This window comes from Eumetopias jubatus, unplaced genomic scaffold (assembly GCF_037043125.1).
Source record: "Eumetopias jubatus isolate StellerSeaLion01/CBP00866 unplaced genomic scaffold, mEumJub1_p1.0 scaffold_6, whole genome shotgun sequence".
Taxonomy (NCBI): domain Eukaryota; kingdom Metazoa; phylum Chordata; class Mammalia; order Carnivora; family Otariidae; genus Eumetopias; species Eumetopias jubatus.
This window is the reverse complement of record NW_028274812.1, coordinates 124,533,212-124,549,942: the sequence shown is the minus strand read 5'-3', so window position 1 is coordinate 124,549,942 and position 16,731 is coordinate 124,533,212. Positions and strand designations below refer to the sequence as shown.

At 43.6% G+C, this 16,731-nt stretch overlaps 1 protein-coding gene across 3 annotated transcripts; it reads left to right on the top strand.

Annotated features, from left to right (window-relative positions):
- The first annotated feature begins 664 nt into the window (after positions 1 to 664).
- On the top strand, positions 665 to 16,458 carry SERPINB9 (serpin family B member 9). 3 transcript variants are annotated; one of them, XM_028122899.2, is made up of 7 exons: positions 665 to 973; positions 3,256 to 3,433; positions 6,836 to 6,973; positions 7,336 to 7,453; positions 8,962 to 9,104; positions 10,448 to 10,603; positions 11,878 to 16,458. In XM_028122899.2, the coding sequence occupies exons 2-7, from the start codon at positions 3,266 to 3,268 to the stop codon at positions 12,280 to 12,282; spliced, it is 1,128 nt and encodes a 375-aa protein (XP_027978700.1). In that variant the 5' UTR covers positions 665 to 973; positions 3,256 to 3,265; the 3' UTR covers positions 12,283 to 16,458. The 3 variants fall into 3 exon arrangements, with proteins under 3 accessions (XP_027978700.1, XP_027978701.1, XP_027978702.1); XM_028122900.2 differs by lacking the exon at positions 665 to 973 and adding an exon at positions 988 to 1,129; XM_028122901.2 differs by lacking the exon at positions 665 to 973 and adding an exon at positions 988 to 1,145.
- Positions 16,459 to 16,731: the final 273 nt, after the last annotated feature.

Below are 16,731 nucleotides of genomic sequence, written 5' to 3'. Positions count from 1 at the left end.
CATAACAGACAAAAGAGAGAAACAGCCAATTGTCTCCCAATTGATGAATGGTCAAAATGGATATATATGTGTACGCACTTTATATTATTATATTATCAGTCATAAGAAGAAATGAAATACAGATAATTGTCACCTTGAACCAGTAAAGATCAACCTTGAGAACACTGTGCTAAGTGAAAAGAGGCAGTCACAAAAGACTCTATTATTATATATGATTCTATCTATGGGTAATGCCCACAACAGGCGAACGAACCTAGGCAGAATGGCTTCCTGGTTGCCGGGGGGGGGGGGGTGGGGGGGGGTGGGGGGGGAGGGGGTGGGGGGGGTGGGGGGGGAGGGGGTGGGGTGGGGGGTGGGGGGGTGGGGGGGTGGGGGTGGGGTGGGGGTGGGGGTGGGGGCAGAGCAGGAGGGAATAGAGAGTAAGTGCTAATGGGCACGGTGTTTCTTTTTGAGGTGATACAATGTTCTGGAGTTAGATCGTGGTGATAGTTGTACAACTCTGAACAGACTAAAAATCACTGAATTGTATACTTTTTCTTTTAAAACAAGATTTTTTTTTTTTTTTTTTTGGAGAGCAGACGGGGAGAGAGAGGCTGGGCGGGGCGGGGGGGGGGCAGAGGAGGAGGGAGAAGAGCGGAGGCCTCTGGCAGACCGCGGGCGCCGCCAGCCCTTTAGGTTGCAGGGTCCCAGTCGCGCGGCGGGGTCAGGGGGGCCTGGAGGTGTCGGCGACCCAGGCCCCCGCCCAGCGCCGGGAGAGACACCCCGGCCTCTAGCCGAGCCCCGCCCCCCAGGCACCGCCCACGCGCCGCCCCCGCCGTGGCAGAAAGCCTAGGGGTGGTCTCGGGTCCTGGGTGCGGGAGGAATCCTGCAGGTGCCAGTCACCCGAGTGGGGACCCGCGGAGCGGCTGCGGAGCTCGGCCTGGAGTCGTCGGGATCCGGGCCCGGAGGGAGGAGCGGCGCGGTGCCGGAAGGGGCAAGTGGGGGCGTTCCGGGGCAGGGCGGTGACCGCGGACGAGGAGAATCCCCGCGCTCCGGCCTGGAGACAGGACGCAAGGACGCGAGCGTACCCGAGCCGACCTGGCCCTCTCCCTGCTGCCAGAAAGAGAGCCCTTCACTTCGCAGCTGCTCGGTGGCGTAGCGGCTCGGTGGGCTGGGTGGCTTGGGTGGCGCAGTTGCTCGGTGGGCTCGGTGGCGCAGCTGCTTGGTGGCCCAGTTGCTCGGTGGGCTCGGTGGCGCAGCTGCTCGGTGGGCTCGGTGGCGCAGCTGCTGGGCGGCGCCCGTGCCTCCCGATCCCAGCGAGCCCCAGGCGCTGGCGCTCCCCCGTCTTCTCTCTGCCCCTCGCACGCCTCCTCCACGCGGGCTCGCCGCCCTCCAGCCGCATTCCGACCGGCCCTGCTTCCTCACCTCCTCTCTCTCCTAGGGATGCGCGGAACGACATCTCCCTACCTGTCCTCTTTTCTGCTAAAATCACCAGTCTGCCGCTGCAAATCCAAGTTCTTGCAGGCCTTCCACACAAATTCATGGAGCCCTTCCCGTTTCCTGAGCTCTCTTGCAGGCCCTCGCCCGGCAGGCCTTACACAATGAGCTTCCCGTCTGGGGGGGACCACAGTGGGCCAAAGCAGGAATTCCAGGGGCGGGTGCCGGGGCCGCTGGGGGTCAGGGGAGCGGGTGACGGGAGACCTGTCTCGGGCGGGCCTTCGGAAGCCCCCTGAGGCCGGGATGTTTGAGTGCGGGGGGCGGGGTGGCGTGAGTGCCGTTAATCAGGGTTGGGGGGGCGCGGAGTTGGATAAACAGTGTTTTCAAAGGCCCAGGGGTGACTTGGAGGGAATGAAAGGCGGTCAGGATGGCTAGAGGCCGAGGCTGGAGGAGGGAATGAAAGGCGGTCAGGATGGCTAGAGGCCGAGGCTGGAGGCCGAGGAAGCGGACGGGTGGGGCATAAGCCATTTAAATGAAGTGAGCTTCGAGCTTATCCTAAGGGCCCTGTGAGGTTTTAGAGGAAGGCTGAAAGGGTCCTCTTTCCTGTCAGAATGGAGTGTACTGGATGGAGCGGGGGAGGTGGCTCAGTCCGCGGGGAGAGGGATCAGGTGGTCTAGACTGGGTGCAGGCTCAAGAGAAGTAGACTGGTTCAAGAGCCATGTAGGCAGCAGAAGGCAAACCTTGGTGATGGGCCTGAGGGGATGAGGAGCGGTGGGTCGGAGGAGTCAGGGAGGTCTCCCAGGGTGTGAGGCCAGCAGTTGGGTGAGTGAGGGTGTCATTTCCACCCTTAGCTAATTCCCTGGAGAAATGTGGGCTGGGGGATGGGAGCGGTGTGTGGTCAGCAGACCTGCCCACTCACACTTAGGCTTCTGACCTCTGTAGCTACCTAGATACTGGCCTCCCCATTCTCAGTGATTTTGCTCTCTCTTGGACCCTTCTCTGTTCCTCCTTACCTCTCCATTCTGGTGTTCCACCGGGGCTGCTCTTCGCCCTCTCATGCACAGTCCACTGTAGTGGCTTTTTCTGAGACTAACGAGCAAAACTCCCAAATCAGTGTTTCTGAGTTAGCAAAAAAAATTGTGAAAGAAAAACGCCCAGACTCCTCACCCTCAGTGCCAAGGTCTGAGGATCACGTGATGCCTAGCCGCTAGCAATGGTCAGGCGCTCTGAGTTGGGTGTTAATTGGCCATGGGGGAGGGGGGGCGGCGCTGAGGGCTGCTCAGCAGGAGAGCACATTGGCTCTCCAGCCACTGTAGATGAAAGGTCCTGGCCTCACAGCCAGTTCCATACCCAACTGTAGCCTGTCTCTCTTCGCTTACCAGCATCTCAAACATTTCTCAAGAATCGGCTAATAGATGGGGAGACTGTGGTCTTTTGCATAACTGAAACTCTCAGAAGTTCTCTCCATAAATGTATGGAAAAAGAAAGTATTGTGGAGAAGATTGGACTTCCCTGATCTCTGGAGGCTGAGTGCTGTGTGTCTGTGCCCAGGAGCTGGTGCTCTTCATTTTCCCCAAGGCTCTCAAGCTGGTTCGATCTTCTGCCAGTACCACACTTAGCTAATTATCTTAATATTTTGACTTACTTTTTGGATGGAGAGCAATAGTAAATGGGTTTTCCTTCAACTTAAAATATTTATGAGCTTTATCATTAAAAAAACAAAAACAAAAACAAAAAAAACAACCCGTACAATTCCCAAACTGCCATATGTGAGGTTAATAACGTTGGCGGGGGGGGGGGGGTGTTGAAGCAGCTTTTCTCTTTATGCTCTGGTTCCAGACCCTGCATCATGGACGCTCTTTCTGAAGCAAATGGCACCTTTGCCATCCAGCTTTTAAAGATACTGTGTCAAGACAACCCTTCACACAACGTGTTCTATTCTCCTGTGAGCATCTCCTCAGCCCTGGCCATGGTCTTCCTGGGGGCAAAAGGAAACACTGCTGCCCAGATGGCCCAGGTAAACCTGCTTGTCACCCAGCAGAAGGGACTGCCTTTTTGGTTATTATGTCCCATCACCCAGCTTCAAACCTCAGGCTCCAGAACTGCCATAAAGCTAAAGCAGGGTGGGAGGGGTGCCCAGTGTTTACATACATCTGTGCTTATGTCTGGCAGGTGGGGCTGCCTGGGGACCAAGACACAAAGGACAAGGCTGGGAGTCTCCTTCCCTGAGATATTTTTGGGGGCAAGTTCCCTTATTGATAACCTGGATAAGACTATCAGAATTTTATCCTAGCACTTTATCTTTGTTTGGGAAATGATACTGAAATTATTTGGAACTCTAAGCAGCTGAGAGCTCTCATTTTTGGAGTAAAAGATTTCATAGCTATAATTATTCTTTAGTAAGGAAGGGGAGGTTCATATCTATTTCAAGTCATTAATACACCACCATGCCTCCCTAGCTCAGTAAGGGGATGGACAAAAATATGCAAAGTGGGTAAAAAAGCACATCTTTATTGCATATACAGACGGCATGTGGACTAAACATTCAGCAAACATCTGAAAATGATTAAGAATCCATCCCTGTCCTGAAGGGGTTTTATAGAGTAGGTAGGGGACATGTGCCCGAGTTGAAACCTAAAAACTTACCTCATGCCCCCACACACATCTTCACTATCCGTGTGTTAGTCAGTGGGGCTCTTTGTTTTGATATAACTTTCTTTTCCCTTGAGAGCCCTTTCTGGGGTGACTACTCATGTCAATCATTTTTCAGCTTGTGGTAGGAAGGATTCCGTGTAGAAGGGGGCTTCTTTGGGCTTACTGAACTTTTCTGTGTTTTTAGGCTAACTGATGAACCCTCTGGGAGCTTTTTTTGAGAACCTGAAGATTGTCTAGTTACTTTGTATTCAGAGACATTGAAATTCCTTATCCTCCTGTACTCAGCTGGATGGCGGTGGCACTGAATATGCTAAATACACATTACTACTCATAGCACTCAGGGAACTTCTTTCAAAGAACTAGCTTTCGGATTCTGTGTGCACTGGCAGAGACTGAAAGTGATGTTTTCCCCACTGATTGTATTTCTGCTCATTTCTCCGTGAACTTTTCATGCTTTTAACTGTATGTGTTGTTGTTCTTTTTTCCTTGTGAATCTTAGAAGCAAATTTTACTCTATATAGGGTACATTTCATACTTAATGTTTTCCTTGGGATGCAAGATTTTGTAATAGCCCATTTTTCTTTTTTCTTTGATTTTTTATTTATTTGAGAGAGAGAGAATGAGAGAGAGAGAGCACGAGAGGGAAGAGGGTCAGAGGGAGAAGCAGACTCCCCGCTGAGCAGGGGGCCTGATGCGGGACTCGATTCCAGGACTCCAGGATCATGACCTGAGCCGAAGGCAGTCGCTTAACCGACTGAGCCACCCAGGCGCCCATGTAATAGCCCATTTTTCTGAACCCCTCTTATCCTTGTCATTCTTTCCTATTACTTACCTTTTTTATTTTCTTAAAGGTTTACTTATTCGTTTGAGAGAGAGAGAGAGAGCACGAGCAGGAGGGGCAGAGGGAGAGGGAGAGAGATTCCCAGACAGACTCCCCACAAAGCACAGAGCCTGACGCAGGGCTCGATCCCATGACCCTGAGATCATGACCTGAGCCAAAACCAATAGTTGGATGCTCAACGGACTGCACCACCCAGGTGCCCCTTCCTATTACTTACCTATAAACAATAGATACCTATTTAGGCAGAAAGGCCAATTCTTACTCCCCTGTTTTTTTTTAATTTTTAAATTTTTAATTTAAATTCAATTTAGTTAACATATAGTGTATTACTAGTTTCAGGGGTAGAATTTAGTATCAGTTGCATATAACACCCAGTGCTCATTCCATCAAGTGCCCTCCTTAACGCCCATCACCCAGTTACCCCATCCCCCCACCCTCCTTCCCTCCAGCAACCCTGTTTGTTCCCTGTACTTAAAGAGTGTTTTATGGTTTGCTTCTCTCTCTGTTTTTATTTTGTTTTTACTTTCCTTCCCCTATATTCATCTGTTCTGTTTCTTAAATTACACATATGAGTGAAATCATATGGTATTTGTCTGTCTGATTTATTTCACTTAGCATAATGCTCTCTAGTTCCATCCAGGTTATTGCAAATGGAAAGATTTCGTTCTTTTTGATGGCTGAGTAATAGTCCATTGTGTGTGTGTATACACACACACATCTTCTTTATCCATTCTTCTGTCAATGGACGTCTGAACTCTTTCCATATTTTGGCTATTGTGGACATAGCTACTATAAACATTGGGGTGCACGTAGCCCTTCGGATCACTACATTTGTATCTTTGGGGTAAATACCCCGTAGTGCAATTGCTGGGTCATAGGGTATTTTCAGAGTGGCTGCACCAGCTTGCATTCCCAGCAACAGTGTAGGAGGATTCCCCTTTCTCCACATCCCCGCCAACATCTGTCATTTCCTGACTTGTTAATTTTAGCCGTTCTGTCTGGTGTGAAGTGGTATCTCATTGTGGTTTTGATCTGGATTTCCCTGATGCCGAGTGATGTTGAGCACTTTTTCATGTGTCTGTTAGCCATTTGCGTGTCTTTGGAGGTATGTCTGTTCATGTCTTCTGCCCATTTTTTGACTGGATTATTTGTTTTTTGGGTGTTGAATTTGGTAAGTTCTTTACAAGTTTTGGATACTAGCCCTTTATCTGATATGTCATTTACAAATATCTTCTCCCATTCTGTCGGTTGTCTTTTGGTTTTGTTGATTATTTCCTTTGCTGTGCAAAGGCTTTTTATCTTGATGAAGTCGCAATAGTTCATTTTTGCGTTTGTTTCCCTGGCCTTCGGAGACGTGTCTAGCAAGAAGTTGCTGCAGCCAAGGTCATAGAGGTTGCTGCCTGTGTTCTCCTCTAGGATTTTGCTGGATTTCTGTCTCACATTTAGGTCTTTCATCCATTTTGTCTTACTCCCCTGTTTTCTGTTCTCTCCCTCCCTCTCTCTCTCTGTCCTTTTCTCTCTGTATCTTCTCCTCATCCCACATAGTGCTGCTCTAGTATGTATTAAATCTGCAATTAAAATGAATGTAATATCCTTTTTTAAAAGAGAAAACAGTGTCCTTTAAAGGAAAATTTTGTAGAGTATTTAAGAAAGAATTTTGCTTACAGATTTTTTGAGACAGTGTTTTTTTTTGAGAGAGAGAGTATGCAAGCAGCTGGGGGAGAGGGGGGAAGCAACGAGAGAGGGAGAGAGAATCTGAAGCAGACGCCACACTGAGTGCAGAGCCTGATGCAGGGCTTGATCTCATGACCCTGAGATCCTGACCTGAGCTGAAATCAAGTGTCAGACGCTTAACTGGCTGAGCCACCCAGCTGCCCCCCAAAGAACAATCTTGATAAATTTTAAAATTATTTTTCTCAACAGGTGCTTTCATTAAGCACAGAGAAAGACATTCATCAGAATTTCCAGTCACTTCTTGCTGAAGTGAACAAACCTGGCACCAAGTACTTGCTCAGAACAGCCAACAGGCTCTTTGGAGAAAAGACTTGTGAATTCCTCCCGGTAAGTTGAGTCAGCAGAACAATAAAAGTTGTAATCAAAATATGGAGTCTGAAAGAAAGATCTTGGAGAACTGAAAATTATGGTAAACTTTTTTTTAAAAAAAATCATAATGCTATAACTCTGCCTTGAATTATTTAAAATTTGACTACTTCTAAAATTCACTTATCCATTTCTGGTTATTTGTGGCTTAGTACTTACCTATTTATAGACTCTGATATTTTAGTACCTAGTAGACTAAGATATGACCACTTTTTAAGAGATATATACTCATTTTGATAAAACGTATGTAAGATTCCAATTTTCTTGGAACCTGAACTTTATTTAGGAATATAGCCATATTTGAACTCTTTTTCCCTCCAAAGACCTTTAAGGAATCCTGTCTTCGGTTCTACCATGCTGAGCTGGAGCAGCTTTCCTTTGCCAATGCTGTGGAGCAGTGCAGGAAACACATCAACACTTGGGTCTCAAAAAAGACTGAAGGTCAGAATTACATGTTATTACCCCCTTCTTTTTCCTTCTCCCTCTGCCTTCTCATCTTTCCCCTGGTTCTCCTCCCCTCCCTGTTCCTCCCCTTGCTTTTCCTGATGCTCTGATTTCACGAGTGTTTCAGATGGTCAGAGGCCTGCTGACGGGCTGGGCCTCTTGGTGTATTTGAAACTTCATGGACTCACAGGGTTCTGATCAGATGCTCAGGTTTTCAACCACAGAGACTTAATTTTGTCCATTCTCCTGGGACAAGAAAGACTGATACAAATGTCCAAAGAAAGTCATAGGCTGGATTTCCAGTTTAATAACTTACACTGAAACATACTTTCAGTTGGCCTATAACATTCACATGTTGGGGGAGTTCATCGCCTCCGTAGGAAGGAGGCTATTGGTCAGATCTTCTCTGAGACATATACTTGGGCTTCGAAATTCTCTGTGGACCTCACATACCACCACTTTCACCCTATACATTAAGCTTACTTATTCTGCTGCTGCTTTCATGTCTTCCACGTACACTCCCTTAATTAGGTTTGATAAGCCTAGATTTGGTAGGCCAAATGCAGGTGCTCTCTCACAGCTGATCAGTTCTCTAGAATGAAATCATCCTTTCTTTGGCGTTGAGCCTTATTTGTTTCTGTTTTACAGAGTGGTGTGTTCTGATCTTGGCCCGCACGATCAACGATGTTCGAACCATTCAGGACCCTCTGCACCAACTCTACTTAGTACCACTAGGAACATTCCTATTTCTATCAATAAGTCAGACAATAGAGAACAAGAGTTTGTCTCTCCTTAGAGAGTTAGCAGTTATTGCTACCATTTCTTCTTGGAATATTTGCTACTTATGCCATCTGGAGGCAGGGAATTAGCAGGGATGTTCTTAGTTCATTGGAAAGGTACAACTTGATATCTAGGGAAGAAGGGAGTATCTTTCACTTGCCCACCTTACCTTTTCCAGGAATGTCTGGTATTTTGTTTAGAGGATCAAATAGTGAAATCTCTTCCAGGTGCTTCCAGAAGCTCCTCAATGCACCCATGCTGCCCATTGTCAACTATATCCCCTTTGAGTCATTCATTCTGGCTGCCTCTGACATGTGGACATGGTTGTGGAATGTTAGCACTCATTGTACCTTTGGTGCATTAAACCAAACGCTCCATTTTAGGACTTGAGAGAACCTAAGTCCCTCCCAGCCCCTCTCTCATTTCCCGCTTGCCTTGCTATCTGACCTCATGTAGTGTTTCCTCTGAGTGATTTAGAAACCTTTCAACGTCATGGATTTTGTGGGTGTACCCACAGCATTGACGACCTGACCATGAAAACCACTTGTGTGGATTGTTCTTTTTTCATTTCTGCACATAGCAATCCAAGCTCACCAAATTTGGAAAAGAAAAGAATGTTTGGTTCTTGATTAATAATTGAGGATCTGTCAGTAAGCCTTATTACGATTTATTCATCACACTTCTGTAAAAAACCAACTGAATATATTCTCTACTTTTCTTGGAAGGTAAAATTCGAGAATTATTGCCAAGTAACTCAATCAATGCACACACCAGGCTGGTTCTTGTCAATGCCATCTACTTCAAAGGAAGGTGGAATGAACAGTTCAACAAAATGTACACAAGGGAAATGCCTTTTAAAATAAACCAGGTGAGAGAAGCTTTCCAAAATCCTTCTAGTTTCATGAAGAAATTGAATGGAAAAAGTTAACTTTGTAAAGGCATAAATGATTGGTTAGAAATAATTTTGAAACTTAACACGTTTCTGAATGAAATTTTAAACTCAGGAGAAAAGAACTGAGAAATAAAAATTATTTGCTGCCTCTGATTTTTTGCATTTTATTACTATTCCTACTACCTCTGATAATTTCTCCTACATTCATTGCTGCCACCTAGTTCTGGAAACTTAAGACTTTTCCTCTAAGCTTAAGTTGCTTAACAGAAAGCAAAAAACGTGTTAAGGAAGTAAGATATGTGTTTGTGTTGGGCAAGTGGATAGAAGGAGTGAATATTTTTTTAATCAGATATTTGAAAAATTAAAATAAGTATAGACTTGAATTATTGTTAATTAATCACTATTAATCTAGTATTAAAAGTTTCTAATATTAAAACTAACTGACAAAGATGTCAGTCTTGATATTGAGGTATAACTTCGGTTCAGGCAGGCATTAAAATAGCTTGCCAAATCTCCCAGCCCCTAAAAAAAAAAAAAAAAAATACCATTTTAATGCAATTAGGAAACTTGTACTGTACAGGTAAAACCTTTTTTTGGGGGGTGGGGCATAAGGTGTACTTTACATAATCAGCCCTCTAGTTACAAAAGTGGAAGGGGGACAACTTTTCTAGCTATGATTTTAGAAACTATTCTAATTTTTAGAATAGTTGATCCATATCAACTTTTAAAACTTTAATGAATATAGTAGTCCAATTAACTTCTGCATGCATATACCTCTTCTGTATTTTTAGAAAACTATTTCCTTGGATTAGAGTATCAGAACTGAAACAACTGCATTTAAATACAGGAGGAGATACGTAATTCTTTCTACTTGCTGGCCGACTCCTTCCTGAGGGGCTGTCTCCTTACGCCACCAGTCACACTGCTGTGAAACTCTTCAGTCTCTTCTTTATCATAAAAACTTTTTCCAGTTAAATAGAAATAATTTTCTATTTCATTATATTTGATTATATTGTTTCCTTAGATATATTTGCCAGGCATATTTTACATGAGGAAAATCTGATTTCCTCCTGTGGGAAATGCAGAGTATCACGTTTATTTTGCTGAATAAAACATCTCCTTTCCTAGGCTAGCGCCGTTTCTGTTTACCATAGATGCCTCGTATCGATGATAGGAAAGAGTTGGAACTAGCACACGAATATCGTTTCCATCATGGGTGATGAAAACATTCCTGGAGTCAATTATAGCTCTTTTGGAAATTTTTATTGCCTCTTACCATAATCTGTTTTTAATTCCATGCTCATGTTTCTTCCCGTCAGAGGGAGCAAAAGCCAGTGCAGATGATGTTTCAGGAAGCTACGTTTAAGCTTGCCTATATTAAAGAGGTGCAGACCCAGGTCCTGGAGCTGCCCTACGAGGGTAAGGAGCTGAGCATGGTCATTCTGCTTCCGGACGACAACGTGGATCTAAGCTTGGTGAGAACCCCAGGGCGCCCTTTGCATCCTTCCTGCTGGAACTCAAGCACCACTTTGAACATTTATGTTTACCTTTTAAGTCAGTGATGTGGGCAACCAGGAAACAGAGCACAGTATTCAGACCCTCGCGCTTTGGAACCAAACTGTCATTCAGGACCTACTTCGCCCATTATAATCTATGTGATCTCGCCAAATTCCTTTACTCTGCTTTCCCACATGGAAAACAGGGATGGTGATAACATCTGCCTGAGAGTTACTATGAGGATAAAATGGGGGTGGTTCGAGTAACAAGCTTTTAGCACATTGTCTGGTACATAATAAGCCCTGAATAAATATGATCCATTATTATTATCATAATCGTTGTTAGCATTATATTTTATTTCTTTATTTTTTAAAAGATTTTATTTATTTGAGAGAGAGAGAGGGAGAGAGAGTGCACATGAACAGTGGGGGTTGGGCAGAGGCAGAGGGAGAGGGAGAAGCAGACTCCCTACTGAGCAGGGAGCCCAGCGCGGGCTCATGACCCAGCTGAAGGCAGACACTTAACCAGCGGAGCTGCCCAGGCGCCCCTGCATTATATTTTAAATATCAAGACCTCGAAAGTCAGGAGAGCAGGGCCAGAAACAGCCCCAGACGGCACTCCCAACTCACTTTGCTTCCTTTCAACATGGATCCCTAGTGTGAGAGTCATCCATGGCCCAGGAGCTTCTGGGCCCAGGAGGTTCTAGGCCCCGGGCGCCGAGGACCACACAGCACTCCCAGTGTCCCAAGGGGCCTGCGTGAGCCGAGCTGCAGCCAGGGGCTCTCTGTGTGTCTTTGCCACCTGACATCTCTTCTTCAGAATGTACACAGGATTGCACCTCTGGCAAATCAAATTGCTCCAGCAAGAGCCCTTTCTTTTCCAATCGTTTTTCTTACCAGCAATGTCTCATCTTCAAAAAATAAGCACAGTTAAAGGAAAAAGAAAAAGAATATCACAGTCAGCGGGGCATTGAGTGTTGTCAGGATGAAAGATGGCTTGTAGATACTGTGGGGTAAGGAGAGGACCGGCCGCTGTTTCTATGCCTCGGGGCTGCCTCACGTCCTGCCTGCTTGGCAAGGGAGCGCGGTTGGAATAGCACAAGTCCGAGATCTCAGAAATTTCCCGGCGCAGAAAGGTGCCCCTGGTCCCGTGGGACAATCACCACCCATCTCCGAGAGGAGGAAGGGTATGTGGGTGTGCGTGGCCTTACGTATGGAAGTATGAATTTTAAAGTCTAATTCTGGTCCTTCAGGTGGAAAAAAATCTCACTTTGGAGAAATTCAGAGCCTGGACCAAGCCAGACCGTATGCAGAGCACCGAAGTGGAAGTTTTCCTTCCGAGATTTCAACTGGAAGAGGACTATGACATGGAATCTGTGCTCCGGGGTCTGGGAATGGTTGATGCCTTTCAGGAGGACGAGGCTGACTTTTCGGCAATGTCAGGCGAGAGAGATCTGTGTCTGTCCAAGTTTGTGCACAAGAGTTTTGTGGAGGTGAACGAGGAAGGCACGGAGGCCGCCGCTGCTTCAGCCATCTTGGTTGTGGAGTGCTGCATGGATTCTGGCCCCACGTTCTGCGCCGACCACCCCTTCCTTTTCTTCATTAGGCACAATGTGGCCAACACTATTCTGTTCTGTGGCAGGTTTTCCTCTCCGTAAGGGTGAGCATTCCCCGCTTTCTGTGTCCTCCTGCCCTGTTCCGTACCCTGGGAAGATGGGCCTTCGAAGCGCAGTGCAAAGGTGAGGGCACATGCCTCCCGCATCTCGATCCCATGCTTTTCCACACCCAGCTCTCCCCATCCTGACCACTCATTTGCCCTACTTAGCCAAGTTCATGGGACAAGAGACCTTAATGCTTCCCTGTAGGATTTAAAGTGCAGTCCGAATCCTATAGGATGGAATGCAAAGTTTCCCTAGATGGCCCCAGACTTATTGCCCCCTCATTCCCCTTGTAATTCATTCTAGTGACACTGTGTTCTGCCTTGTACCTCAAATCTGGTTGCATACTTGCCTTAGCCTGTTTCAGTAGTAATAAATGCTGCTACCTGAGGCTATTATTTTATACTCTGCCTGGTGCATGGGCTTCTTAGAAAGCTTTAATGCACATTTTTATTTTATCTTTGACATTCGTGCCTCACTAAGTAGGTGGCAAACAGGGCATCAGGCATTGGAGACAAAGGGGGCAGAGTCATGGTCTTTTGACACCTGGTCTTTAATACTCATGCCAGAGTAGCTTTTATGACAGCCAGGTTGGACGAGGTAATGTCCTTAAACTTATCATGTGATCCCCTCGTAGGGAGCCCCTTTCCTTCTGTTCTTGTATTTTCTCCACCTCCAACTCTAACAAAAATTCCGCTCAACTCTTAAAGTTCATTTCCAATGTCATTTCCAGGAAAATTTTCCTTTTCTACATAAGCAGGTGTGCATCTTTGAACTCTCATTGCATACCGAGGGAGGGCATTTCTCTTATGGCGGTTGCTTTATTTATTAATCATCTGTGTTCTCCAACTGGACCTTAAATTCCTCAGGGGTTGGGACTATATTTTACGTGTCTATGTGCCATGTACAATGCAGCAGTAAGTAATTTCATCATAGATGAGCTCTGTAATTTTTTAAGAAAGTGATTAGATATCAGTGACATTATTGGGGCCTTTTTAAAGAATTTGTTATCGAGATGAAATTCACAAAGCATGAAATTAACCATTTTAAAGCGAACAATGCAGTGGCCTTAGTACATTAAAAATGTTGTACAACCACCACCTTTATCTAGTTCCAAAAAATGTTCATCATCCCAAAGGAAAACCCTGTGCAGTTACTCCCCCCACCCCCAATCCAACTCCTGGCAACTGCCAATCTGCTTTCTATCTCTATGGATTTACCTACTCTGGATAGTTTATATAAATGAATTATATAACATATGGCCTTTTGTTTTTGGCTTTTAATCAGGATGACACGCTCATTCATGTTGTGGCATGTGCTTCATCTCTCTTTATGATTGAATAATATTCCACCATATAGCTGTAGCATAAGATTTGTTTATCCGTTCATTCGTTGGTGGACATTTGATTTGTTTCCATCTTTTGGCTATGTATGAGTAATCCTTCTACAAACATGCACATACATGTATTTGTTTGGATAGCTGTTGTATTAAGGGTTCCAGTTTCTTCACATCCTTATGAACACTTGTTATTTCCCACCCCTCTTTTTATAAAAAAATGGTGGCCTCTCTAAGTGGGTAGGAAGTGAAATCTCATTGTGTGTTTTATTTGCATTTTCCTATGACTAATAGTGTTGAGCATCTTTTTATGTGCTTACTGGCCATTTGGATATCTTCTTTGGAGATAAGTCTATTCAAGTCCTTTGTTCATTTTTTCATTGGGTTGTCTTTTCATTGTCAAGTTGTAAGAATTATTTATATATACTGGATACAAGACCCTTATCAGATATATCGTTTGCAAATATTCTCTCCCATTGCTTAGGTTATATTTTCCCTTTCTTGATAATGCCCTGGATCCACAAAGGTTTTTAATTTCAATGAAGTCCAGTTTATCTACTTTTTCTTTTGTTACTCATACTTATGGTATCATATGTAAGAATCCTTTGTCAAATCCGAAGTCACGAAAATTTACAACTATTTTTTTCATAAGACTTTTATGATTTTAGCTCTTAAATTTAGAACGTTAATCCATTTTGATGTATACGATGTGAGGTAGGGTCCAACTTAATTTTTTTGCATATGGGATATCAATTGTCTCATCACCTATAACTGCTTTTGAATTGCAAAAGGATGTTGATAATAGATTAAAAAATAATATCTAAACAAGTGATAAGGTGAAAAATTATACAACTGGCATATATATATCAAATCCATTCCATGAATGGAATCCATAACCAGACTGAAAGAAAATATTATAAAAAATCAGTAAGGAATTAACACTAGGGTATACAAAGAACTCCTGCAAATCAAAGAGAACAAGGCAGTCAATTAGTAATCAGAAAAATACAAATAAAATACCATGAGATACTGCTCAGCATCCATCGGATTGGTGTCAGAAAGTTGGATACCATGCAGCATCAGCCAGGAAGTAGGGAAATTTAGGAGCACTTATGGGAACAAGAACCAATATGGCCCAGATAGGAAGCAATCTGGCAGTGAACTCAATTGGTGTCTGCTCTGTGCTCATTTCTGGGTGTGTGGCCCAGTGATGTCATTGCACAGGTCCCCAGAGGTACGGGCACAAGGGGGTTCACTGCAACTTCATCTATGTTGGCAATGAATTGGAAGCTACCTAAGTGTCCATCTCAATGGGAATAGATAATGAAGATGTGGGCATACTTTGTGACACTGTATGAGTTAGACCAAAGTACAAAGTAGGTGTACATTCAGTCTTATGGATAGATGATGTTGAGTAAAAAAAAAATATATGTGTATATATATATATATATATATAGTTTAACAACTTATAAGTTTTACTTACGTAGAGTAAAAAAATCTCTGTAGTATATATTATACAAGCATACACACCTATTGTATTTCTTTTATTGGTGAGAAACTTTTCATAAATTTTGCTATGATGTTTTATTAATGAACAGGGTTTTTTATTCCTATAGTCAAATCTAGGTTTTTTTCCATAGTGATTTTTGACACTGCTTTCAATTCTTAGAAATACTTTCCCATTGAAGCCAGCGTGTCACCTATATTTTCTTCTAAACTGTTATGTTTTTAATTGATTGAACTATTTAATCCATCTGAAATTTGTTTTTGTGTTGTTGACATTCAGGAGAATATACAATTGTATTTATTTACAAATGGCCAATTTCTCAACATTAATTGTAAATAATCTGTTTTTCCCCAGTGTTCACAGTGATTTTCTCATCTTCATTCTTCAAGGTGAACGTCAGAATAATTTTGCAATACTCAAAATAATGTTTTTAACTTTGGTATTTTTTGGAGGGATTAGTGTGACATTAAACATATAAATTTGGGGATAAATTAATCTATTTACAGGGTTTAGTCTTGTTCGGGAAATGTGAGGAGTATCCATTTATTCAAATCTTTCTTATCTCCCTCTCTCTCTGTCTATATATATGTATATATATAGACAGAGAGAGAGAGACATAGTTTTGTTTTTGTTGTTATGGTATTTCTAAATTTTATTGTCATTATAATAATTGTAAGTGAGAGCATTTTTCCCTCATCTGGTTATGGGTGGCATATAAGCAAACGAAGAGAAACACCGTTTCTCCCTCCTCCTACTAAATACTTTTGACACCAGTTGTGTGGGTTTTTCCACACCAAGCAGTTCTCCACTTCTCAGGGACACCGACTGGGGGCCTTACAATTTAACTGTTTGAATTTTATTTTTTCCACAATAGGAGAAGAATTTATTTCATTTATATTATGCAATACTCTGCAGAACATTTTTTAAATTGTGAAGGGTCTATTTGCAGTTCCTGAAAAAGGTCATGAAAACAAATTAAATGAAAAATACAGCTTTCAGTACAACGTGCCTAGCATGATGCACACATTTATGTGAACAGACCTGTATGTCTACACGTAAATTCATGTATGTGAATCTCTGGGAAAAAGTTTAAAAGGCTAAGCCTTCACCTTTAACAGAGGTTATCTCTGGGAAAGGTTTTGAGGGGGAATGGGAGGAAAACTTCCAGTTTTTACTCTCTGTGTTTCAATATTATTTAATGTTTCAACTAGGAAAATCTAATCCTGTGATCTGCACATAATTCAAAGGAAGAACTCTAGGGTATAACCACATGTGTAATTCTGAGTGACACCGTATTGAAACGGAAATAAAATCTATATAAACAGCTTTAAAATATTTTATTCTTGGCTTTTAGAAGAAATTTTCATAAGAATGTCAGTCAAACATGTATCTTCCTCTTTTCATGAATAAGGTTCATTTCCGGCTTTTTTTTTTAAAATTATTTTTCAAAGCTTTATTTCCTGTTCTGTGAGCTGACTTCATATACTTTGCCCATATATCCCCTAGGGTTGTGTGGATGAGGAGGAGTGGTTTCACAAGACTTTTAAGATAAAGATTAGGGGCGCCTGGGTGGCTCAGTGGTTAAGCGTCTGCCTTCGGCTCAGGT